General features: G+C 34.3%; 1 protein-coding gene across 2 annotated transcripts; it reads left to right on the top strand.

The window, feature by feature from the left end:
• Positions 1-839: 839 nt before the first annotated feature.
• LOC132557073 (metastasis-associated protein MTA3-like) lies at positions 840-25,782 on the top strand. 2 transcript variants are annotated; one of them, XM_060221558.1, is made up of 21 exons: positions 840-1,012; positions 1,497-1,564; positions 1,749-1,842; positions 5,731-5,769; positions 9,723-9,913; positions 10,208-10,325; positions 10,878-10,983; positions 11,635-11,734; positions 12,247-12,435; positions 12,759-12,833; positions 13,198-13,256; positions 14,741-14,826; positions 15,159-15,275; positions 15,931-15,963; positions 16,456-16,517; positions 16,959-17,184; positions 17,478-17,678; positions 20,745-20,843; positions 22,671-22,741; positions 23,097-23,227; positions 23,643-25,782. In XM_060221558.1, the coding sequence occupies exons 1-21, from the start codon at positions 985-987 to the stop codon at positions 23,761-23,763; spliced, it is 2,214 nt and encodes a 737-aa protein (XP_060077541.1). In that variant the 5' UTR covers positions 840-984; the 3' UTR covers positions 23,764-25,782. The 2 variants fall into 2 exon arrangements, with proteins under 2 accessions (XP_060077541.1, XP_060077542.1); XM_060221559.1 differs by lacking the exon at positions 23,097-23,227.
• The last annotated feature ends 951 nt before the right edge of the window (positions 25,783-26,733 follow it).

Here is a 26,733-nt window from a genome sequence, read left to right on the forward strand (position 1 = left end):
AATACACCCAAACATTGTGTATAGCTTAATCAAAACTGTGTTAAATCCCAATTTAAGATCAAGTTTATTGCAAATTGTTAAATACCACTAAATATAGACGAAGGAATATGCAGTGAGGCGTAACGGACACGCCTGCGGGGGCCGGGACAGAAAGCAGGGGTATCGGAGCCAAGCGAGGTCGATTACTACACCAGTGTGCATAACACACCAAGGACAACAGCTGTCACGTACACTACACTAGAACTATTTTCTGGCGCAAGTTCATGGAAGTGATTGACCGTGACGTCACAAAGTTGCCTGGTTACTGAGTTTTTTCCCTTCCAGCGCAAGATTATGTATACAGTGCGAGAAAGGAATTTTATAGTTCCGTTACAATCGAAATGGCGCATGTCTAGCGATACCACACAAAGGTCCCAAATCAAATCGACTAATTATATTATCAAATTGCTTCATTCCGTGATTCAGAGCTAATATAGTTAAGAATGAAAGTAATGTAGTCTTAGATAAAGACAAAGAAATAGGTTATGCTTATTCTAATAAAATCATAATGACGACCGGATGTAGGTAGAAATTATTGATTTTCTTGTAAGATCTTATTGATTTGACAACAAAAATCAATAAAAATAAAATTTCGATTATTTTTAGTTTCTCTTTACTACCATGTAATTAACCACTTTTACTATTCTCAATGGTCAGTGTGTCATAAGCGGTGAGCTTTGACACCCCATATGCCTATCATCTATCAAATCCATCATCGAAGTGTTTTAGAGTGAAAACCAAAAGCCGCCGAAGGACGTGTGACGTCACGTGTGAAAAGAGGAGGAAGACAGATATAAGCCCGAGAAATGGCGACTCCATGATCCTGTCGTCTAGGGGTGACTTCGCTGGACACTACAACGTTGTCGTGGAGTTCGGATTTTTCCGGATATTGGCACATAACTTCGAAAGTTTACTCTTGAAGTGGTTGTGTCCCCTAAAGCGGCAATGGCTGCAAATATGTATCGAGTTGGAGGTACGTATACAAATTTTGAGTGCAGAGAGCATGGACGGACCCACTCGGCTAATCGCGTCGGGATACATTTTAAAAATACTTTTGTTTTAACCAATTTACAAGACCTACATGATTCATACTAACTAGATGTTTTGATAAGAGATAGATATGTTTCCAAGAGAAATTTAGACATACATATGATAATAATTGGTGATTTTTGGACACAAAGTTATTTACGAAGGTGAGGGCCTCAAGGGGAGGTTGTGATGCGGTCTTAATGATCAAAGTAAATTTTCTACTTCGAATTTCAGAAAAGTTTCTTGTACAATGTATTAAAATTTTATGTCAGTCTTTTTTATGGACCCACGGACCATCATTCTCCACAAAATTTGGATGTGAAAATCTTATCAAAATAGGTGAAATACGGTTGTGTGGACTATATTTTGTTTGCGGACTGTTATATCGGCCGGTGTTCACACAAAGACCTTTTTTGTTCTGTCTGCAGATTATGTGTTTTTCGAAACCTCTTCAACGACACCGTATCAAATCAGACGGATTGAAGAGCTTAATAAGGTAAGTGATATATACAATTTTGCAACTTTTGTTAAATTGTTGGAATTTCTCGAAATTCATATTGGGGCCCACATAAAGGGGTTAAGTATGAGGTACGGAAGGGTTTCGATTCCGTGAAGTGTGTTACTGATTACACATGTCGTCATGATGGCCCGATTACATTCCGGCATGGTTTTCATTTCAGACCCCAAATGGCAATGTGGAAGCAAAAGTTATGTGTTTTTACCGGAGGAGGGACATTTCAAGCTCTCTTACGTTACTTGCGGACAAACATCAAAGTAAGTGGTTGATTGTGTATTTCCCTGTCGGAGACTGATGGCACGAGTGTGTCGGGGACAGTGGCGATGGGTGGTGGGGTCGACATAGGAAGACACCAGTTCTGACATGCGAACTGGACAGAAATCTCCCAGAAATGTATTCAAAACATCGAAATTATACAAGCTTGTAGTAAACACAACACAAACACGTGGATTTTACTACAAGAGTGGAAATAGTCCGGCTTTGCTTGCATTTGATTGGTGGAAGACTGTTCATTCATACAGTTAGGGTGTTGCTTTCCATAAAATGTAAACAAAGCTTATAAAGTGTGATTTTTGTCCAATATTGAAGGAAAATTCGTTAGACAGTCACATGTTTCGCATTTTAAGAGTTAATTGCACAATAATTTACTTATTTATTATGAATAAGAAGTGTATTATTTCATATATTTGAGTTGCAAATACTAGTGTGTAGTGGAATTTTCACAATGAATATTCATCTTGTCATTTGCAACATCATGATATTCCTATCTAGAAGATACAGTAACAAGGAAAATGATTAAGACAAGCATTGATTTTTACAACTGATTATCTTGTTTCACACTTTGATTTTTCAGTTACTAAATTATATCATTATACACGGGAAAACATGCATTATATACTAGTCCTTCAAACTGTTCTTACATCATTCATATTTAATGAAAGTTAGCAGAACAAGTTAAATGCTTATTCTTCATTTGAAAATTTTGGGGCCTTTTTCACCAAAAACCAAGCAAAATAAAACCCCTTCCTGTAAAGTTTGTAAAATCTCCCAATTTGAATGGGACAGTTTAGAAAAGTTTTGTCATTTTCCCCTGAACTTGAAGGTAGCATCATAAATTTTATAGTAAGCTAAAGGTGGTTCACAATATACATTGATATATTTTTTTAAGTAATGGTTATTGATAAAAGATTATGAGAATGCTGAACGTACCATGACTTTTCTGTTAGTGTTAAGGCATCCTAAATACTAGTGTTTAATCATTTTGATTGATATGATGATTTTATTCTGTCATAAGTGTAATACATTTTCCTGAATCTTAAAAATACTTTGATAAGTTTATAGTTGTTATGGTAGTTTAAGATTTTGTTGTATAAATAATGAAACCGTAAATTCACCATAGAATGTGAATACTTAAATTAAAAAGATTGACTTTTGATAGTATTGACTGTATTTCATGCACACTTTACCAAAACCCATATTTTATGTATATAAACTCGTTGGTTACTACAGACTTTAGAATACTACAGATGTAATAGTTGAATCTGTCATGTTGTTATTTTACACATGATTACATAATCTCATTTATCAATAGTTATCTTTTCAAATGACGTATTGTATGGTATTATATTTCAATAATAAAAAAAAATATGATTGACAGTGAGCATCTACAACTTTATCAAAAAAGATAGAATTGAAAATCATTAAGTGGAATATATAGGAAAAGCTAGACTATCATCTTCTACTTAGAATACAGGATTCACCAAAATTGTACATGTGCTTATGCTGAAGCTTAAAGCATCCCTTTAGCTGGCTGCTGCTGAAGTCTTTTTCTAATGGTCAATTATCTGTTTTTAGGTAGGTATGCCAACTTCTAGCATGGATAATACAGTAAATAAGAGTCTTCAACAAAGTTCCTGTGTAGCATGGCATTGTAAAGCAAGAAGAAATGAACCGGGGTCAAAATACCCAATTGGTGAAATGAAGCCATTTAATATCTTGTTTTCAGTTGATGTTTCTTCACTTAATTTTTGATCTCTTTACTTATGTTCCTCCATACATGATAAAACAAAAAAATAACAAGGATGGGGTGGGTAGGGTAATGGTTAAGTGAAGCATTGCACTGTTTTTAACTTTTTTTCACCAATTTATTTTCTTATTTCCCTGAATCATTCATTTAACACATCAACAACAAAAAATGTCTTGGATGGGGAAATTAACAATGGGACAGGGGCTTCATTTTACTTTACCATAAAGTGTTAAGTGAATCCCCTTGCCTCATCTTTAATTTCCCCATCCCAGACATAACTTTTGCTATTTGTGTGTTTTTTTAATGAATCTGAGTAATTAGAATAAAACAATTGGTGAAAAAAAGTTCAGTAGTGAAATGATATGTATGTAGGAACATAATTAAGTAAACTGATAAAAAAAAGTGTAAAGCGGCTCCACTTTACCATGCAGGGTTCATTTCACCAATATGGTCAAATGAAACTCGGATCCATTTCACCAAAATGGTAAAATGAACATCAGTTCATTTTTACTATGGACTTCACTTTTACCATACTACACTGGTAGTATTGGAGCTGATTGTCCATAGTAAAAAACAGAAAGCCTAGTGTACCTGAACAACAAGAGTTGGTTAGCATTTCACACGAATGACAACTTTAGTTATGTGGTTATGTGGTTGTGATCAAGATGTTGTTCTGTAAGCATTTTCCACTGTAACATGATGGTTCATGCTGTCCATTGTAATTCAGCATTGAAGGGACATAGTTTTCACAAAATGAATGATGTGGGCTTAGAAAACCCCAAAGTTAAGGTTCATTGTATTAATTTTGATACTATTGAAAACTATGTTACTAATTGTGTGGCGATGCAATGATTTTTCTTGCCTTTCTATAGTTAAATAGGTATCATCAGTAAAGCAGGGGTATCCTTGACAAATTTTACTACTACAGTTAAGGGTAGTATTCCCCAAGTGGTATGTTTTCCCCTTTGAAGATAAGCACTCCCCATTAAGAAAATATAAGGAAACTTTCCCCTAAAAGACACAGAATTTTACTGAAAAGAGCTAATTCATATTTTTTTACTTAAGATATTTTCAATCATGAAAAAGAAATATCAATCTAACCTCAATATCGTCATGTTATATTCATGTAATCTGTGTGCATTTCATGTTTTAGCCCTATCCCTGTTTTGAATTCTGAGCCAAATAGATCTCAAATCCACTTTTTTCTACAATAGGTAGTATTCCTGAAATCCTAGATTAACACATGTAAAGTAAATTAGATATTTAGAATCGCTGGGAAACCACAATTTAAAGCTTTCTTGCGTTTATTATCACATTCTTGTTTGTCAATAAGGTGTAGAGGCGAGACTAAGGTACTACTTTTCTGGTAGAAAGTATGTCAATATTGTAGTTACCAAATTCTGTCATTTATGTTTTGGGACATTGTTATTTTCATCAGGTCTTAGAATTTTATTTCTAAGAAAGTGAAGTACCTGTTTTCATCAATGAAAAAAAGTATTGTATTTATTGTTATTAAATGTTGGTTTTTATTGCAAATATTAAGCATTTAAGTTTTTGATTACAAGGATGTTAGTCCTGCGTGTGAATTTGTAGTTAGGACAAAAATATCAGCAAGTTTTAATTAAGATTAGATGTATATCATACCAGTTATACCACATATTTCAGTAAAATAGGAATGGTAGATCTAGACGATTCCAAGAGTGAAGGTTTTCTACGATAATTCAGGCCCCTTTTTGAAATATACAGACTGCTTTTCAGCTGTATTGATTTGATTGGAATACTATCAAAGTGTTTGAATAATTGACACTGATGTAGAATGAAATGTCCCAGATGGACTTCATGAATCTGACTAAAGCTATGTTTGAAAAATAGTCTTTGTTACTGTGAGTGAATTTATCTGAAGGTAAAAAGTGTCGAAGAGGAATTGTCAGTAGATTTTATCAATAAGTATCTAAAAAAAAGGACATTGATTTGACTTCCACAATTAATGTCCATGTGGTGAAGTAAATGACTTGCTTCACATTCTGTTCTTGTATTGGTGATGGGTTGTAGTTTGCAGTTACACTCATCACTTCTTTGAATTGATTGATAAATATTTAACAATTTTTGTTCAACTCAGGTTCTGGAGAGGGTAAATTGAGAGCATCTGACACTCTGAGTAAGTCCAAATAATTTAGTTATCTTCTATGCATGAAAACAAAATCCAGGTATGATGAAACCTATTTCCCTTGCACTAATTTTCATGGTAAATTCTTTGATGTTGTAATAACTTATGTTGTCCTATATACCTGCTTTCCTTATTTTATGATTTAATTTGAATGCAGTCTAATTTTGGCAGGTTTACATGATGTATTCGTTGGTATGAGTTGTTAAAAACAATATCTAAAAGAAAGGTCTCAAAAGGATGGACTGCAGTTGTTGGAATAAGAATTTCACTGGTGCATCTACACCATTATTTTGAGTATAAAAAGAAATGATATAAACTTACAATGGCCAGACAATATACACACTTCAAATTTGGGAATTAAAACTTGTGTACTTTTTTTCAACTTTTACAGGAAAATTGTGGTTATATTTAAGAAAAAAGAAAGCAAAATAGCAAGAAAAACTGTGTTTGTCTGAAGAATTTCTGAAAACATGGAATGACATTGCTTAAATAAGCCAGTCATATGCATTTTAATATTTTGATAAGCAAAAATAGAAACAAAAAAACAAAATCACACAACAATTGAGATTCATTATATTATGCATTGTCATAGTGACCAGATATAGGTATCAACTTATCTGATACAAATTTTCCCTCTTCCCAGTTGATTTGATTTAAATAGTGTAAAGATAATATACCTAGTTATGTGAGTTGAGGGCCTTTCTTTATTTCTGTTAACTTGCTATCTTGTGTTTCTCAAGAAGGTGGAGTGTAAGAAGCACACCATGTGCATCCCTATTAACTCTCTGCTTACCTGCATTTTTGGTCTAACTTGCTGTACATAGTTGGTCATGTATCTGATGACCAATCTTTTCTAAGACATACACTTGAAAAATTTGGATTTTACTGGTATATTCCTTTATGTAATGTGCTTTGGTCTTTGTTTATTTATGATATACAGCAGTCTGTGATTTGGAATATGGTCAAAGGGAGGTAATATCTTTGACAGGTAAGGACAGATAGCACAGGGCATTTTTCTCTATCAAGTTAGTAAACAAAATTGAAAATATACTTATTTAATTCCTCAACATATAAAAGAAACAATTTGAATTTTACAGTTAAATGAAGATGAATATCTAGTGTTGCCTGAAGGTGATGTGTCTTGTCCAATTTATTAGTTGTTTATGGCTTTATCTTATTCAACATAAAGGTTTCCTTGTGATGCTGTTAGTTAATAGTTACAATGGGGTTTTAAATCCAAACAAGTAGAGCAGGTCCTTGTTAAATGTGCTTTGATAGGAATGTTTTATGGCTGAAGTACTTGGGCATCTTTGCAGTGTTTTGTCAGATTCTGTAAGTTTTATGTTGTATAGACAGTCGGCGGTTGAGTTTGTTTTTGAGAAGTGTTACATCATCCTAGTTTAATGGGTAATTTAATACTGGCAAAATGTTTGTAGAATTTCTTTTGTCAATACAAAAATTTACTGGTTTGTTTTTCAAGTAAAATCTCATAAACATTTGTTATTATGAACAGAAATATGTTTGAACTTGAGCAAAATATGTGGAAAGCATTGACCAAATACTGCAAAAGATTTGTTATCAAACTGTTACAGATACTGCTTGAGTACCTTACTATCATATGAGAAATAAGTTCTATGAATTCTTAACCATTAAACTGCTTCTTGTTCTTTTTTTTTTATATACTTTTGGTCATTTTCCATCAAATCAGAAACTGACCTGTTCATGTTTCACCAACACTTTGTTGTTTGTAACCTGGTAACTCGGAACTTTCATAGGGACGGAAGTTGATTAACTAACAAAAATAACAGGACAAATTTCAGAAAATAATTTTAAATAGAAATGATCAAAGAAATTGTAAGAAAATTTCATATTTTCAAAATCTTTGAGGGTATTTTCATAGGAAAATGCAGCCTGGTTTAGGTGAAATATGCATGTAATCATTGTACGATGCTTCATAATACACAATGCAAATACAACATGTTTTTGTTGTGTTGTGACAACTCTATTAATAACAGCCATTTTCATTAGTTGACAATATGAAGTGCTACTTTGACCTCTGTGGTAATAGCTGCCTAACCAAGCTGAATAACACATCAGAGTATTAGTAGGGTCTCTAGAAAGTTATTTTCAAATTACTGCACATTAGGCTGGCCATTAAGGTAATTCAGAATTCACTGTATAACATGTGGCTTGTTATACTTTATAGTTGGATTTCAATGTATTACTTAATCAGCTTGAAACTTTCTGATATTAACTGGATACTTACTGAAGTGTTGATTTCTTGTTACAAACATTACTATGAATCTCATACTTGATCATTAACATTTGAAGCAAGCATCTTGTAGATTTTCAAATACTTGGAGTTCCAACTGTCCACTCCCCCCCCCCTCCGTAATTTTAAGGTTAATGTCATGAAGGAAAATGCCACAGTAAAGAGATATGGACAAGCTTGTCTAGGTTCCATCATGTGGACATTCATTTCCAATAAGATAGATTTCATAAGTACGTTGGATGTATATGGTTCATTCATCGGGTCACAAAGGAAGAATGGTTAAGGCATCTAACAGTCTTTATAACAATCCCTCCACCTCTGAGTCATGGGTTCAATGCCTCCATGGGGCAGTTGCCAGGTACTCCCTGCAGGTCAGTGGTTTTTCTCGGGAACTAAGGCTGTATGTAGTCCACCACCCAAACCTGACACATCCCTAAATGACCCTGGCTGTGAATAAGATGTAAAGCAACAATAAGCAAAACAGAGATATGTAATGAAATAATTCATGGATTAATGTTAAACCCTTTTACTTCATTTGTATTTCTTCATATTCTTGTAATTTTAATTTGTAAACTTTCCTGAAAGAATATTCCCAACAATTCGACCAAATAAAGTTATGGAAGAGGCTTTGAGTTAAATTTTGTTTCATTGGAGGTATGTACTACAATGCAAGTATTCTGTATGAAATACTGCAAGCATTGGGAGCGATTTTCATTTTTATGTTAAGTGCATGTAAAGTTTTTCCCCAGTGTACCAGAGTGCTCTATTCACTGTTTGATGGCCATAACGTCGACTGAAATTGGAATGTTTTACATATTTTTCACATTATTATGTTAATATTTATAAATTTCAAGTGATCTAGCAATGCTTTGTATTTGGATAGTAGCTACAGAAAGGGAATGGTGTTGCAGTCACCACAGACTCACAAAAAAGTTTTTAATGATAGAGATCAGGTCAATAAGAAATACCCTGCATATGAATATGTAATGCTGTAAAGATATATGTATGTGATAGCTAAAGAGAAAGTTTTTTGTATGTATTTTAGTGAATTTGAAACTGGAAAACTTTACTGTTGCTAGGTTATAGCTGTGTGTTGAATGTGTCAGTTTATAATGTGATACTGGTATGTTAGTATGTAGACCTGTTTTGATTTAAGTTCTGTAATTAGCTGCTACAATGTTTTATTTCCTTGAAAAGAACTGTTACGTTTATTCTGCAATAAGTCCAGGAGTTTAAAACCTTACTTCTGACTCCATAGTAGGGGTAGGTTAATTACAATACTATTTATTTGACAGAGTGGGTGTGCTTGTTACCAGACATGGACTAATTGTTGGATAGATACAGTATCTTGTAAATCTGTTGATGCATTCAAGCTGGATAAAAAACATACATGTACCATATACAGAAGTTACTGTTGTGTTGTAAAAATGTTGTGCTATAAATAGAAACAAAAAAATGTATTTTAACTCAATAGATTAAACATCTGACTAACAGAATGGCTAAAACCTTTTTTTGCTAATGAATGAATTTCTTTTTAATTGTCTTCACAAATGTAATCAGCAACACTGCATAGAAGCTTATTTACTTACTTGCTTACTTATCCATGAGACTTCTGGGAATGATAGTGAAGGTTTGTGGGAATGATAGTGAATTTTGGTTGTTTGTTTTACAGCCACTCTAGATGATACAGAGCTTGAGGCTCGGGTAGATGATATAACAGACAAACAGAAGCACCAGCTGAAGCATAGAGAGCTGTTCCTGTCACGCCAGGTCGAAACCCTACCAGCCACACATATACGTGGCAAGTGTGTGGTGACACTACTGAACGAGACAGAGTCCCTCCTCTCCTACCTTAACAAGGAGGTAAGTTACCTTTCTTAACTATATGTAAATGTTAAGGTGTTGAAAAAGTTGCAATGACATCACTTCTTTTTTTTAGAAGTTATGTATGTTTGTGAACATGGCAGTGTAATAAACAGCAATCTGCTGATTTAAATATTGCCAATGCGGTTTGTGTCTTACTGAAACAATTTAAAAAGAAAATGTTAGGAAGTTTTCTGAGTTCCATTTAAGTGTTGATGTTCGTATGGTCTTTGCTACATGCAGTACGATTACTTGGGTAAGATTTATCTGTTATAATATCTACTTTTGTTGTAGGACACTTTCTTTTACTCACTGGTGTATGATCCATCACAAAGAACACTCCTTGCAGACAAAGGTGAAATCAGAGTTGGTGGCCGATACCAGGCTGATATCACAGAACTGCTCAAGAATGGTATGGCTCACAAGTTTAGGTTGCCCATTTAAAAAGCGGAGTTTAGAATTATGTCAAATTGGGATAGATTAATTTGTTTTGAAATGATATTATAATAAGTTATAGTTTCAGGTTTTGCTGAATTAAGTTACATTTTTTATCAGTAATAAGGTGTCACTATTTGGTAAAGTACCACTGTGGCATTGTGGTGTATAAGATGGATATGATGTAGTTGAAGCCAATTATTTCAGAGAAAATGCCTGTTTTGGAATTAGACCAAAGGTTGCTTATACTTATTTTCGGGATAACTAGGGAAATATAACATTGGTTTATTGGGGATTTTTTTTATAACTTGTACATACTGTTGGATATTCAAAGACTGTTGATACAGTAATGTTTCCAGAAGTACTGAAGATGATTATTGTATAAAAGACAAGCTTCAGTGTTCACCAATAGCATGGTTCCAAATAAACATGTATATAATTTTTCTGAATGCAATGGTAATAATTTTTAACAATTATTTTGTTTGCTTTGGACTGCTGTGTGATTACTGCTCATTTGTATGTTCAACAGCCAAAGAAGAAGATGGCCGTAAAATGGAGGAGCTAGAGGAACTTATATGGGATCCAAACAATGTTTTAAATGACCGACAAATTGATCAATTCTTAATAGTATCAAGGTAAGAATTGAAGAAGTTTATAGCACTTTTAACAGGAACAATGTTCTGGTAATTCTGTAAATTACATATAATAGATTAATGAGACAGTGATGTTGTAAGTAATCTTGTACTGCATGTTGATTACATCACAGGAAAACAAGATTAATGGTACCTGCTGTAGAGTGGCAGATTTGGAAAATCAGTGTTGGCCCATGTTCTAGTTAAACCTTTGTGTTTACAGATCTAGGTACTTTTGCCCTTATTCTAGTTAAACCTTTGTTTTTACCGATCTGTAGGTACATTTGCCCTTATTCTAGCTAAACATTTGTGTTTACAGATCTGTAGGTACATTTGACCTTATTCTAGCTAAACCTTTGTGTTTACAGATCTATGTACTTTTGCCCTTATTCTAGCTAAACCTTTGTGTTTACAGATCTAGGTACTTTTGCCCTTATTCTAGCTAAACCTTTGTGTTTACAGATCTAGGTACTTTTGCCCTTATTCTAGCTAAACCTTTGTGTTTACAGATCTAGGTACTTCTGCCCTTATTCTAGTTAAACCTTTGTGTTTACAGATCTGTAGGTACATTTGCCCTTATTCTAGCTAAACATTTGTGTTTACAGATCTGTAGGTACATTTGCCCTTATTCTAGTTAAACCTTTGTGTTTACAGATCTGTAGGTACATTTGCCCGTGCTTTGGACTGTACAAGTACTGTAAGGCAACCTAGTCTGCATATGAGTGCTGCTGCAGCATCAAGGGACATCACTCTGGTAAGTCAGATGCCAGTATTGTGTGAATAGGGAGAGAATTTTAGCATTATATACATACATGGATATTTGTAATGATTTTGCTTATTTTAATCAATTAAAAACCTCTTAAATATATATTGCAATTGCTGATGAAAAGATTTTTTTGAAAGTCGATTGAATTCAACATCCCATGAATTAATTGAGATGTTATTAGATATTATAAAACTGTTAATTATTAATATGGATTAATTATGATGTGGGCACTCCCAACATCAGCACAGCTGAATAGGCAGATGTTCTTTAAAGTTAAATTGCTCTTACTGCTACCCATTTGTTAAAATTCGTCATGTTACTATATTGCTCTATGTGTATGTTATCTCTCTTCCAAAGACATGTCTAGGTTATAAGTACAAAAGTTATGTATTAATGTCGCCCATGTTTCCACTTTTGCATAAGGTTTTTAAGAATAAAAACCATACCATTTAAAAATCTAAGCATGAATAATTATAGTCATGTATTAATTTTTCTTAAAGTTCCACGCTATGGACACACTACACAAAGCACGCTATGAGATTGCCAAAGCTGTGACAAGCATGGTTCCGTCTGGTGGCCCAGTGCTGTGTCGGGATGAAATGGAGGAGTGGTCTGCATCAGAAGCCAATCTCTTTGAGGAAGCTTTGGACAAATATGGAAAAGATTTTAATGATATTAGGCAAGACTTTGTAAGTTGAGATTTACTTATTTTCTTAATTGTTAAACAAATAAAAATAGTAATGCTAAGTGGATCTTTATATGTTTGAAAACTTGTGTATTCCTTATTCTGTCTTTTTGCCATTCATCCCTGCCGAATCTTGATTAACGTAATTAATCTTGGACAATATCACTTGGCTCACAAGTTGAAAGTTTATAAGTCATTATGGTTAGAATATAACATATAATCACACATGTTCGTCATTGATTTCATAAGCACTCTTTCCTCCAAACACTTTTTGTTGTATTTTGATGCAAACATCCATTTACATAAAACACTTTTTTTCTGTTTCAGTTGCCATGGAAATCTTTGAAAAGTATTGTAGAGTATTACTACATGTGGAAAACAACAGACAGATATGTACAACAGGTAAGTACTGACAAGATGTATGGGATAGTTTCCTACTTGACTGGCTATTGCTACTTGACTGTTTTTGTTAGCTGACATGTATTTTTATACATTAGCACGCAAGTTGCCAATTCAACACCTTCATTTAAAGTCAGACTGTTTTGCATTGTCCAACGGAGGTTGGAAGTTTTTCAATGAATTGTTATGCTTGCTTAGGTTATCAATTTCAAAACTTGCCTATTCTTTTAAAAATGTCTTATTTTGCACAAGCCTTCGTCATACTGCTTATGAAATTTACATATTAAAAAAAGTAACCACAGCATGATTTCCTGAAGTTGTCTTGAAAAACGTTTAATTACTGTTATACTATTTTCTCTTTCTTTAGAAAAGAATAAAAGCAGCAGAAGCAGAAAGCAAATTAAAACAGGTGTACATTCCTAACTAGTGAGTATTACATGTTGGTTAATTGGTATCATTGATAGAAATTCTCAGTTACAGATATACTTTCATAAAGAAAATATAATTTTCCCTCCAGAATATCGGCATGTTTTAGAACAGACCCAAGAGAAGACTGATTGTCAGTTAGAATATCGGCATGTTTTAGAACAGACCCAAGAGAAGACTGATTGTCAGTTAGAAGTACAAATATAGATGATTAGGTTGTCAGTTAGAAGTACAAATATAGATAATGAGGTTGTCAGTTAGAAGTACAAATATAGATAATGAGGTTGTCAGTTAGAAGTACAAATATAGATAATGAGGTTGTCAGAAGTACAAATATAGATAATGAGGTTGTCAGTTAGAAGTACAAATATAGATAATGAGGTTGTCAGTTAGAAGTACAAATATAGATAATGAGGTTGTCAGAAGTACAAATATAGATAATGAGGTTGTCAGTTAGAAGTACAAATATAGATAATGAGGTTGTCAGTTAGAAGTACAAATATAGATAATGAGGTTGTCAGTTAGAAGTACAAATATAGATAATGAGGTTGTCAGCTAGAAGTACACATTTAGATAATGAGGTTGTCAGTTAGAAGTACAAATATAGATAATGAGGTTGTCAGCTAGAAGTACAAATATAGATAATGAGGTTGTCAGTTAGAAGTACAAATATAGATAATGAGGTTGTCAGTTAGAAGTACAAATATAGATAATGAGGTTGTCAGTTAGAAGTACAAATATAGATAATGAGGTTGTCAGTTAGAAGTACAAATATAGATAATGAAATACAAATATAGATAATGAGGTTGTCAGTTAGAAGTACAAATATAGATAATGAGGTTGTCAGTTAGAAGTACAAATATAGATAATGAGGTTGTCAGTTAGAAGTACAAATATAGATAATGAGGTTGTCAGTTAGAAGTACAAATATAGATAATGAGGTTGTCAGCTAGAAGTACAAATATAGATAATGAGGTTGTCAGTTAGAAGTACAAATATAGATAATGAGGTTGTCAGAAGTACAAATATAGATAATGAGGTTGTCAGTTAGAAGTACAAATATAAATAATGAGGTTGTCAGTTAGAAGTACAAATATAGATAATGAGGTTGTCAGAAGTACAAATATAGATAATGAGGTTGTCAGTTAGAAGTACAAATATAGATAATGAGGTTGTCAGCTAGAAGTACAAATATAGATAATGAGGTTGTCAGTTAGAAGTACAAATATAGATAATGAGGTTGTCAGAAGTACAAATATAGATAATGAGGTTGTCAGTTAGAAGTACAAATATAAATAATGAGGTTGTCAGTTAGAAGTACAAATATAGATGAGGTTGTCAGTTAGAAGTACAAATATAGATAATGAGGTTGTCAGAAGTACAAATATAGATAATGAGGTTGTCAGCTAGAATTACACATTTAGATAATGAAGTTCACAAAAGCATTTGGAGATGAATGATTGATGACTTGTGAACCTTTTCAGCAATAAGCCCAACCCGGCAGCCATCAGTGGGAAAATGAATGGTGAAGATGGTCAGGTATCTGGACGAGCTTGTGAAAGCTGCTATGGTGAGCATTTACTGGCATTACTGTTATATTTACTGTGAAATAGCAGTAGTCTGAATAATAATATGTCTTTCTCCACTCTTAGATGCATTGTATATAATTCAAAAAGTCACATTTCATGCTTCTGTAAGTGGGTTATTGGTAACACATATCGATAACAATATCACAAAACCATTGTGATGATTGGGGGCATTGCAGTTATTTGATCAGAAATCAGCATTTTATCATGCTGAAAGAATAAGATCCCCAAACTTGTGATGGCTGGTTAAAGAATGAAGAAAATGAGGTGTTTGAATTTTATTTTATCATTGAGTGTTGATGTTATTCTGTTACAGCTGGTCACTCCAGTCAGTGGTACTCATGGGGCCCTGCACATATGCAGTGTAGGCTTTGTTCAACCTGTTGGATATACTGGAAAAAGTATGGAGGACTCAAAATGCCCACACGATTAGGTAGGAAGAGCTTATGGTCCAAGGGAGATAACCATTTTTCTGCAAGGATAATGAAAAATATTGCCAAGTAATGAACAATCTGCATCATATATTGACTTCATCCTTCTGAGAATCAGTGATGCTAAGGGCTTAAATGTTGTAGCCCAGGAGGCTACTTAGGAAAATCATAATTGGCTGAAATAAACATCAGAACCCAGACAAACAGGAAAATTAAGAAAAAAATTTTTTTTTTCTATGTTGAATTATTTCAATTACAACAATGTGCATATTCCGAACCATGCAACAATCCATGTGAAATAAACATGGCATGCAGTTTACCTCAGGGGTGAAAGTTCACCAGTATTTTCTACCATCTGCAATCTCAACAAGCTGAGTGATGGTGCTGTCAAAAGGCATGTTCTGTTTTTGCAGAGATATAAACTCCTTTCAGTTTATTAAGCAGTGCCCAAGTTAAATAGTAACGTGCATTCAAAATACAGGCTTTATTAAGTATGAAATTGATTAAGAATTTAGTATTGATATGTTAATGTATCTGTGTATATTTAACCTGACATCAATACACCATATTGAATGTTAAAACTAATACAATTATTGGGTTTCTTGTGATACTTAATTAATGTTCTTTTCTAAGTATGGATTGATTTAATATTTTCAGATGGTGAAAGACCAGCACCTACACAGCGTCAAGGTAAGCTCCTTTGAATGATTATCCTCTTAAGTGATACTAGTTCTCAATGGTAAAGACATGCAGCTGTATTTTTTAATGATAGTGCAGACAATTAAAGGAATCCCTGCTGTTTCCTCATGTGCCTACTTGTCAGGGATGTCTGAGCGACCAAATTTTCTGTAGCCCCATTGGAGTTAATGTACCTGTTGTTTCCCCTGGTTAGCCCTTTTTTGTTTGTAAATGCATCCTTTATATATCCAGAAGATCTCATTTGATGCATGATTTGATATAAGATAATTGAAAAATGTTTTCAGGTTTAGAACAAATTAATAAAAAATTGAAATTAACAAGAATGAGTAAATGAAGTCGATATTGATTTGAAAATGTATGACTGATGTAGAATTGAAATCTTTTAAAAGTGAAATATGTCTTTCGTCAGTCTTACTCTAGATATGTTAGGATTTTATGGCATATGTTAAAAAGTACTACAGCAAATGTACTTATCACTTTCAGAGCGTATTGCACAATTCAACATGATAAGGATGCACCGATGTACAATAGCGGGATGTGGTAAGGTGGGTACCTAGTATGAAGAGTCCAAATAACTGTTGTATGTATCCATTGCATATAATATAACTATGCCACCGTGTGATCTTGTAGAGATTTGGATGGAATTGTCAGTGTTGAAAGGATGTCATTCATACATCTCAGAAATATTAGGAAATATTCCATAGCTAAGTCACTGTTAAAGTTTTAACATTGACTCCATCAGAAATATGACTGCCACCTTTTGATGTTTTCCTATAGTAATTCAACTATCACTGTCATGTTTTGAAAGTTTCCAATGGAATTACCAAGTTTCGCTGTAACAAACATTAAGTATTAGAGAAAGAATTTTTCATATTTCAACATTTTTTAAGCCAGAAAGTTGTCACTCTTCTTTCTAAAAATATTTGAAATAGGCTCTGTTTTCACATATAGCAAATTATTTGACGGCATAATGACTTTATTGACAGGAGTTCCGCCTGAAGGCACACTTGGCACGACATTTAGCTACAGCACATGGTCTTGTGGTGAGCGCAGGCAGTCCACGACCTGTGATGAAAACGAGGGCAGCATTCTGTCTCATCACTACATCTTTGACCAGAATCTCGCGGCGACTTTGTCGGGATATTCTACGATCACGTCGAGCAGCCAGGTCACCATTCACACCCATCAACATAGCAGCTATCAAACAAGAATGTAAGTATCTTGGTGGCTTTTTCAAATAGAAATTTGTGGTAACATTTCAAACACATTTTCCTACTGAAAACAGAACGTTTGATATAAATAGTACTTTGTATGTTGTGAGATCAGTACCTGTCACTTTCTATTAGATAATTGGAATTATAATCTCTTCTGAAAAAAATACTTTTTATACTGATGAACTGAAAAACAGCTTGACATTTAGAGTACGAATTCCATGAAGTAGGGATCACCAAACTTGTTTTTGTCAGAAATTTAACAAGGCATGTTGATATTGGTATGTTTTCCAGGTCAATTACGACTTGCAGAGGTTGGTAACTATGAGCCTAATATTGAACCAAGAAAGCCAGCAACTTTGGATCCAGTTGTGGCAAGACTTGGTATTAACATCAAAATGGAAAAGCCAGCACTATTGCATAAATCGGACTCGGATCACAGTAAACCACTCAAGTTGTTCTTCCCAGTGTCATTATCTCAACCAAAACCTGTAGGTGAGTATATACTAAATCATTCCAGAATCTGTCGGGAAAGGTGCATATGCCAAAAATCTTTTCAGTTTCAGAGTATTTTTAAGGTCCACATAACATTCTTTGTATTGTAAAGAGTTTTTAAGATCTGAATTCATACTTTATGCTGAAGACTCGAGTGATCTATTGCTTTAGGGCTTCATCATTTGTGTGTCATACCTAAACCTTTCTCTTCAAATTTTGACGAAATTTCATACTTATGATCAGTTAGGGTAATATCATATTTTAAGTAAAAACGTTATTCAAGATGGTCTTCATCTTTAGAATATAATTCAAATTGATAACTCGACACTATTTGAATGATATTGATGAAATTTTGTAGGAACAATAAGTAGATGATTTCGTGTGAATGATGATTTCATGTTCATCTGAAGTACAATATAGTCATCAGAGCAATTATTGTAAAAGGAATCGTGAAAAATTCTTCAATTTCTGTTTGTGGACAAAAAACTTGAGACTGAAAAATCATTTTAAAATTTATTTCTTGGCAGTATGCACACATTTAGGAGCTGAAGAAGTAATTAAAATTTTTGATCATTATGAAAAGTGTTTGAATTTTGATTAACTGTAATTTTTGTCTCTTTGTTAAATTATGTATATATAGTTACCGCTAGAATTTGTTGTAAAGGGGCCATGCTAAGGGGAATTCTGTTGATGACGATTGTGCCATTGAATCTGATTTGTGTATAAGGCTTGCTATAAGAATCAAATGTGTGGAAGGCCACACAAAGGACAATTCATCTGTATTTATACTTTTTGTATTTGAAACAAAAGAGTCATTGTTGTGTATTGTCAGCTTAACTATAACTTGACTTGAAATTGTATATTGACATAAAAGAAAAAAAACCGTTGTAGTCCATGAATCGGTATCAGTAGTATCAAATTTTTAATGAAATCAAAGAGTTATTTAACATCTGACCTTTGGTGACCTATATATTGACATTTGGCTAAACTTGACTTTGTTATAAGACGTGCAAATGAAAAGTATACCGTAATTGAAGGTGAAGAATTATTTGACCTTTTACCTATATATCCTTTGACCTTTTTATATACCATTATTTTAGAATATGCTCGATCAAAATATCGAATGTTGATGGGCATTAATTACCATTTTAACTTTGACCTGTTGACCTTCATCAGGCAATTGAAAATGACCCCTGCAGTGGAATCATTTATGGAATCTAATTAGGGTTGTTACGCCCTTGTTATAGTCACAGCCAAGACTTAGTACCAGATTGGTAGGGGGTTGGTTTTAAGGACATAGTAACAGAAATGAAGTATATATAGGGAATAAAAGGATTGATTATCCATAGATATCTGCATTACTTAATTAGATAACACATTGAAATAGTTCACGATGTTGGTGTTATGTGTTTTGCAATAGGTTTAAAGTTATAATAATCCTCACTAAGGCTGACAGGCCCCTTGTTTCGTTTTGAGATTTACACTCACATGATAGAGGGATGAATATTTAGACAATTTCTGTTCTGGATTTATTAGGTAGATATAGTCCTGTTTAGTAAGAAAGGTGGTGTAAAGCTTTAGACGGGACTGCGGGTGTAATAGCCATGTTTAGTATGAAACATTAGAGGTGGTGTAAGGCTTAAGACGGGACTGAGGGTGTAATAGCCATGTTTAGTATGAAACATTAGAGGTGGTGTAAGGCTTTAGACGGGACTGCGGGTGTAATAGCCATGTTTAGTAAGAAACATCAGAGGTGGTGTAGGGCTTTAGGTGGTACTGAGGGTGTAATAGCCATGTTTAGTAAGAAACATTAGAGGTGGTGTAAGGCTTAAGACGGGACTGAGGGTGTAATAGCCATGTTTAGTAAGAAACATTAGAGGTGGTGTAGGGCTTTAGATGATACTGAGGGTGTAATAGCCATGTTTAGTAAGAAACATTAGAGGTGGTGTAGGGCTTTAGACGGGACTGCGGGTGTAATAGCCATGTTTAGTAAGAAACATTAGAGGTGGTGTAAGGCTTAAGACGGGACTGAGGGTGTAATAGCCATGTTTAGTATGAAACATTAGAGGTGGTGTAAAGCTTTAGACGGGACTGAGGGTGTAATAGCCATGTTTAGTAAGAAACATCAGAGGTGGTGTAGGGCTTTAGACGGGACTGCGGGTGTAATAGCCATGTTTAGTAAGAAACATCAGAGGTGGTGTAAGGCTTTAGACGGGACTGCGGGTGTAATAGCCATGTTTAGTAAGAAACATTAGAGGTGGTGTAAGGCTTTAGACGGGACTGAGGGTGTAATAGCCATGTTTAATAAGAAACATCAGAGGTGGTGTAAGGCTTAAGACGGGACTGAGGGTGTAATAGCCATGTTTAGTAAGAAACATCAGAGGTGGTGTAGGGCTTTAGACGGGACTGCAGGTGTAATAGCCATGTTTAGTAAGAAACATTAGAGGTGGTGTAAGGCTTAAGACGGGACTGAGGGTGTAATAGCCATGTTTAGTAAGAAACATTAGAGGTGGTGTAAAGCTTTAGACGGGACTGCGGGTGTAATAGCCATGTTTAGTATGAAACATTAGAGGTGGTGTAAGGCTTTAGACGGGACTGCGGGTGTAACAGCCATGTTTAATAAGAAACATCAGAGGTGGTGTAGAGGTGGTGTAAGGCTTTAGACGGGACTGCGGGTGTAATAGCCATGTTTAGTATGAAACATTAGAGGTGGTGTAAGGCTTTAGACGGGACTGCGGGTGTAATAGCCATGTTTAGTAAGAAACATCAGAGGTGGTGTAGGGCTTTAGATGGTACTGAGGGTGTAATAGCCATGTTTAGTAAGAAACATTAGAGGTGGTGTAAGGCTTAAGACGGGACTGAGGGTGTAATAGCCATGTTTAGTAAGAAACATTAGAGGTGGTGTAGGGCTTTAGATGGTACTGCGGGTGTAATAGCCATGTTTAATAAGAAACATCAGAGGTGGTGTAGGGCTTTAGATGGGACTGAGTGTTTAGGCCTTTGAATTTTGGCAATTTCTGGACAAATTTGAATGTTTACACCATATTGACATTGACTCCTCTTCAGAACCTAAAGCTGTGGACACAGAACCCTCCTCAATGGTGATCAGTGGTTCACCGTCAATCATGAAGAAGAGAGGATATGAACAGAGTAATGGTATAGATGGTATGTATCATGTTATTTTGTGTGTCACCTGTTATTGTTAGTTTGTTACAGTCTTTCACAAAGAATTTTTCTCCTTGTTTTCACTCTATCTGTAGCCATGCAAATCCAGAGATACATTGAAAGTAGAAAAGTAGGTCATTATTTAAATTTCTCGCAGCTGTCTTGCTTTTGCATCAAGTTTTTTGGGTCAGAAAAACTGTCAAAGACAATACTGAAAGTTTAAAAATTTAGGGTCATCTTGCTCAAAGTTCAAATGAGGAACCCAGATTCTGCAAATAAGGCCATAGGACAGCTGTCTTTGTTGTAAGGATGAATTGAAAACATTTAGAATCAGTTAAAAATGTTTGTAAACATCAAGTTTACATGGAGTTGTTATATTAGCGTCACTGTCATACCATATCATAGGAATTGTGTAACTATGAGGGCTCTTGACTCATTAAATGTTTGAGAGTATATAAACATGAAAAGTTTTGTTCTAATATTAATACTTTGTAATGTACCTCAAGTGTTTAAATTTGCATATGAAATTGTAATCGAGGACTTGAATATCTGAATCCCAAAAGTCACTGTCCTCTGACTTTGTCTTGCCAGATTTTTCTTTGACATCAGAAATAATGTTCTCTGACTGTACTTGTGAAGATTTTGGTAGATAATGATCATTTATGATAAACTTAACTTATGGTTAGTATAGACTGAATGTTAGCATGTGTGTCATTTTTAGCCCTCAATCGTCACTTAGTGAGAAGTACTGGATGGCTCTGTCTCAAATTTCATACATAGGTTCCCTTTGGTCCATATTTGTGCCCAGTTGATTATGTGACTGATCAGAAAATAAAAAGGACTTAAAGGCATCTGTCACTCTGATATATTTTTATTGCCAGGCCTTTTTCCAGGGGCTCTGTGTAGCCAAATATGGGCTGCACTACCAATTGGATTTATTTCATTACAGTCAAATTTAAAAAATTATGGAGTATACTTCTGAAAAAAATGAGATTAAATGGGCAATTAACTAATTGAGTTAAAAACAAAAACCCTAATTGCTATCTTTTCAGAGGTACATGGTAGATTTGTCTCGAATTTCCTATGTAGGTTCCTCTTGGTCCCTTGTTTTGTCCTTGATTTTGGGACTGCTCTGAAAAACATAATGACCCACAGGGAACCATTTTTTTTATTTTGGTAATTAATGATTATTAACAAAAACAGTAAAGAAGAAAAAAGAAGGGAAAAAGATTCAACTTTTAAAGAACTTATGGGATCTCATTTTTCGTTTTTTTTTTTTTTTTTTTTTCAAATTGAAAGGTTTTATTAGTGAAACTCTTGATTTTATGATACCAGTAATTTTATTGTTTCACAAATGCAAGTATTCTTTATAGATTTGAATGGGTTATACATTAATGACTGCAACAACATCAAGTGTATGCATGTAATGGCATAAATCTCATTTCAAGTGCAGATTTGATATCATTTATCATTGACAAACCTCAACATACCCCTTATCTGTTTGAAAAAAAATATTGTGCTAATAGCACTTACTAGGTGTCCTTAACTAAGTCATCCGTTTTTTTCCTGACAATTCTAAACCTGCTTTTCAGATAAGGAACTGGCTGTCATAATATGTGCAAGATTATTATTATACGTATAGATAACAAAGGACATCAATGAGACCAGCTGAAAGTTAATTCTAAACTTGTAGATTAAGGTGGATTGAATGAGGTGATACAGAGAAATTCCTTTCAGCCCTCTTAGGGGAATTATATATAGGGGTTAGCCAAGTTGGTGGTGGGAATCTGTGCCTGTCTTATTTGTTGTTGTTTCTTTGTTGACTAGGACCACCGTCCAAGCGGCCGTCCATGGGAGTCATCCGTCAGATCGGCTCAGCTATGAGGTCGCACAATATGGTAATTAGCTGTAGTGGCAGCCTTTCCAAGGTGCGAAAGTGCCTTGTTTCCAACCCTGTTGTAATATAATCACTTGCAACCACCAACTAACTATCATGTTTTGCCTGGTTCCTATACCTCTTTGTTGTTTAACTTCAGTTTTGTTATTTTTTTTGCATGACATGTCACAAATTAGGTTACAATTGGGCTATTGTTCATTATCATTGGGTTGTTCTACCTACAAAATTTACAAAGTAATCACATAGTGGGCTCTTCAAAATTCTTGAAAAAGGATTTTTCTGCTTTTAAGGAAAAATGGGAAGCAAATAGAATTGGCGAGATTTTGTCAGTAATTAAAATAATTATATATTTTCAGAGGGGTAGTGTACTGAACCACAATATGAATGGGCGTGGCAAGATGCCAGTGTCAAAAGGAATGAAGATGCACATGATAAACTGGATAGATGCTCCCGATGATGTATACTTTGTGGCTACTGACGCCACCAGGTATTACAAATTGGTTTTTTTCTTAAACATTTCAATTTCATTAATTTTTTAATTCAATCACAGAACTTTTGAAAAAAGAAAAAGAAAAAAAAATCACTCTTTTCTCTATCTTCTGATTATGACCTCTTGTGTACATTTTTTTCTTTTTTTTTTCTTTGAAAATAACCATTGTTTTCTGTTTGCATAACTGACATTGCATTTTGTTTGACACTAGTAATTCTAGCCATATTTTATTCATAAACAGTACCATCTCGTCTGAGATTGACATTAGTCACTACTAATAGACTTGGGGTTATTAACATCACGTGCGTTTGTTTAGTTTTGTGGTTTTGGGTTGGATTTGTTGTGGTTTCAATGTTGTCACTGTAACTCCATGATCTGTGTATACTGGATGAATTGTTTTTTTCTATTTTAGGAAAATAAGGAAGCAATGGAGCTCACAAGATTTCAAAAGAACAGCACGAAATCCCTGGAAAAACATGCTGATCAAGCCAGCAATGGGCGGGGCTGAATCGGATATTGTGGTCCTTGACTAAAATCTAGTCACCTGTTGTGTCATTGTGGAGCCTCTGTCAGAGGTGAGAGGACACCTGTTCTCCACATAGTGCTCAAATGGTAGACTGATGTAAGATTTAACTTCTTGGAGAGAACTTTAAAAATATGAAAGAACTAATTTTGATGTAATAGGTATTTTTTCACAAGCCTGAGATGTGAAAAAGCACAGTTGTAACAATAATTATGTATGTCGGAATCGTCCTAAGGCCGGTCCGTGTCTGAATAATACTCCTGGCACCATGGTTGTATGTTAGCTGGATGTGCTGAGATCGAACAGGGGAGGATTTGGTGTCACTAGGGTCCAAGTGGCCAGCAACCATCTCCATGGGGAAGGAATATACATGGGGATTAGGCCCAATGAGAGACAAAATATCTATTGTGGATTGGAATACTTCCTATATAGTGTTTTGGGGGTTGGTTCAACACAGCTGTCTGTTGAGTGTGTGTGTGTGTTTGGTTTTAACAGCTGGTGCTGTCAACAATTGTCATATAAAAATAACATTCAGTTTGATAATTACTGCATACTTTTGTGTTCATCTTTGATCAGATCTCTCTAAAGCTATTTAATGAAAATGGTTTTAATTAGCAGGGAGTGATACTTGTAGTCACAAGGGCAGTTTTCTTTGTTTTCTAACCAAAATGGATGTTTAAGTTGCGATGAAATGCCTATGAGACTACAGGGCTATCCATGATAACCCCACTCATCTCTCTGAAAAACATTTCGCTAAATAATTGTGTACATGTTTGCATTATTCAATGCAGTACGTTAAGAATTGTGCTAGACTTCGCTGAGATTTGAGAGTTAGCATTGTTCCTTTGGTCAATAGATGTGAGAGTGTTAATCTGTGGCAGCTGAGACAGATCTGTGATCTGCTGAGTGTACCAGCCATACATGTTGCCCGTTTGTACAGTTTATTGTTAAAATATGAATGGAGAATGAGAGGAACAATAGTAGTATTTATGTGTAGACCGAGGGATCGCTTATACAACAAAGTCACCTGTCATTATTTTTGTATGTTACATAGTACTAAATCTTTAGTACTTGTAAATAGTTATATCACCACTCCATCCCAGATTTGTTTCTTAAGTCTCACAACTCTAATGATACTGAAATAGAGTTCTGTTCTCACAATGCTTGACCATATAGGATACAGAGGTTTGTTTGGCATTTAGCAGGAAATTTGCATTGTTTAATGTATATAAGATTGGGGAAATCCTTCTAAATGCTGTATGCTATAGATGTGTTTGATGGTGACAGCACAGACAACATGTAGTTCATTTTTATCTTGTTCCTTGCATAAAGATAAGTTTATAATGCTAAAATATTCTAATTAAAGGGTCCAATTTCAAGAGAAACATTTCAACAGCTGGATTTGTTGTACTTTGTTTACTGACCTGTATGAAAGGAAGGTAACTGTCCAGTTTGAAACCTATTTGTGCGCAATGAAAGAGATCTGGATTAATTTTTTGCCCTAGCAGTGCCATGTCAGGAATCTGGGTCTGGGTTTAGTGGAATACATTCGCATATTCATCTTCTATGTTTTTTCTCATTTAATACTAATTCTTCGAACCATCTGGAGTTTTGGTTAAGTGACATTCAGCAATTTGGTGCATTTTCTGTAAGATTTCTAGTTTTGGATTTAGACAAAAAATAAAATGATTGTTGATTGTCTAGGATTTCTGGTTGGAATTCCAAATGATGAAGTGAAATTAAATTATCATAAAACTTGATCAGGTCTGTAAGCATCAATTTTCCTTTGTGTACAATCTTAGCCATGTGTTACATTTAACAATTAAAATCAAATTGTATATAGACAAGATTTAAATTTGTTTCAGCATAGTATTATTGGTAAGATTTTTATACGTTTCTGGTAACAGATAAAATATTAGATATTTTGTCCGCTGGTCATCATATCCTGACTTTGTACAACTTAATTTATTCAATTGTATTCATACCATCTTCTGTTTTTGAATTACAAAACCATCGAATCATAATAAAAATATTGTACATAAATTACTCAATTCTCCATTGTTTTTTCAACACTATATTGCAAGAATGAACCAAGAGAACAGAAAGAATTGTTCACATTTTGGAGCCAAAACACATAATGGCATGTAGAGAATGTGTATCATTTCATTATATGCATTATGTCATCATGTCACGACTTTGAATGGACACATACTGGTAAATAATTTTTTCTATTTTACTGATTTTCGTGCTGAATAGATAGTGCTTAAACAAGATTGTGCTTTTTCAGCTTCTGTACTTGCCTTGTATAGCAATATTTGTGGATGTGCTTATTCATTGTGCTTATATGCCTGTTTTATTGCACCAGATTGAGAATGCTTACAGTAATGCATTAAATGTGATTGACAAGTCACATGACCATGATAGGTCAAATATAAAGTTATTGGAATGATGGCTCTTAACTGGTAAATATTTGGTAATTAACAGCAAATCTGGCTAATAAGAGGGGTGTTTCTGAAATTTAGTCTTGCTTTCAATGTAAGTGAAGACTTTGACTTTCTGAAACAGATCCTTTCAGAAACTTTAATACTAGTGTCCAAAAGATTTCAACAAAGAAAGGCAATAAATGTTATGAAGGTGATATCTGTAAATTGACAAGAAGGATGATGACAACGTACTAGAAATGCCTTTCAAGTTTGACTACTGCAGCTTGTCCATACATGAAAGTTTATCTTTTGAGAACTATGACCCAGGGTTATGTGGTATTTGAACAGAAGTTACTTTGGATGATCATCTTGAAAAACCGTAAGTGTGGGAGTAACAATACATAGTTCAGTTTGTTGACTGAAATTCTTTTGGACTTTAGAAACTTGATGGTTTGAAAATATGTGCGAAGGGAGACAATTCCATTTGCAGTCTTGCATCACCTTTTGTCCAGTAAATTTCTGTAACCAATTATCAAACGCCCTCGACCAAACTGGAT

This window comes from Ylistrum balloti, unplaced genomic scaffold (genome assembly GCF_031769215.1).
Source record: "Ylistrum balloti isolate Yb309-2 unplaced genomic scaffold, AGI_CSIRO_Ybal_v1 Utg370620, whole genome shotgun sequence".
NCBI classification, from domain to species: Eukaryota; Metazoa; Mollusca; class Bivalvia; order Pectinida; family Pectinidae; genus Ylistrum; species Ylistrum balloti.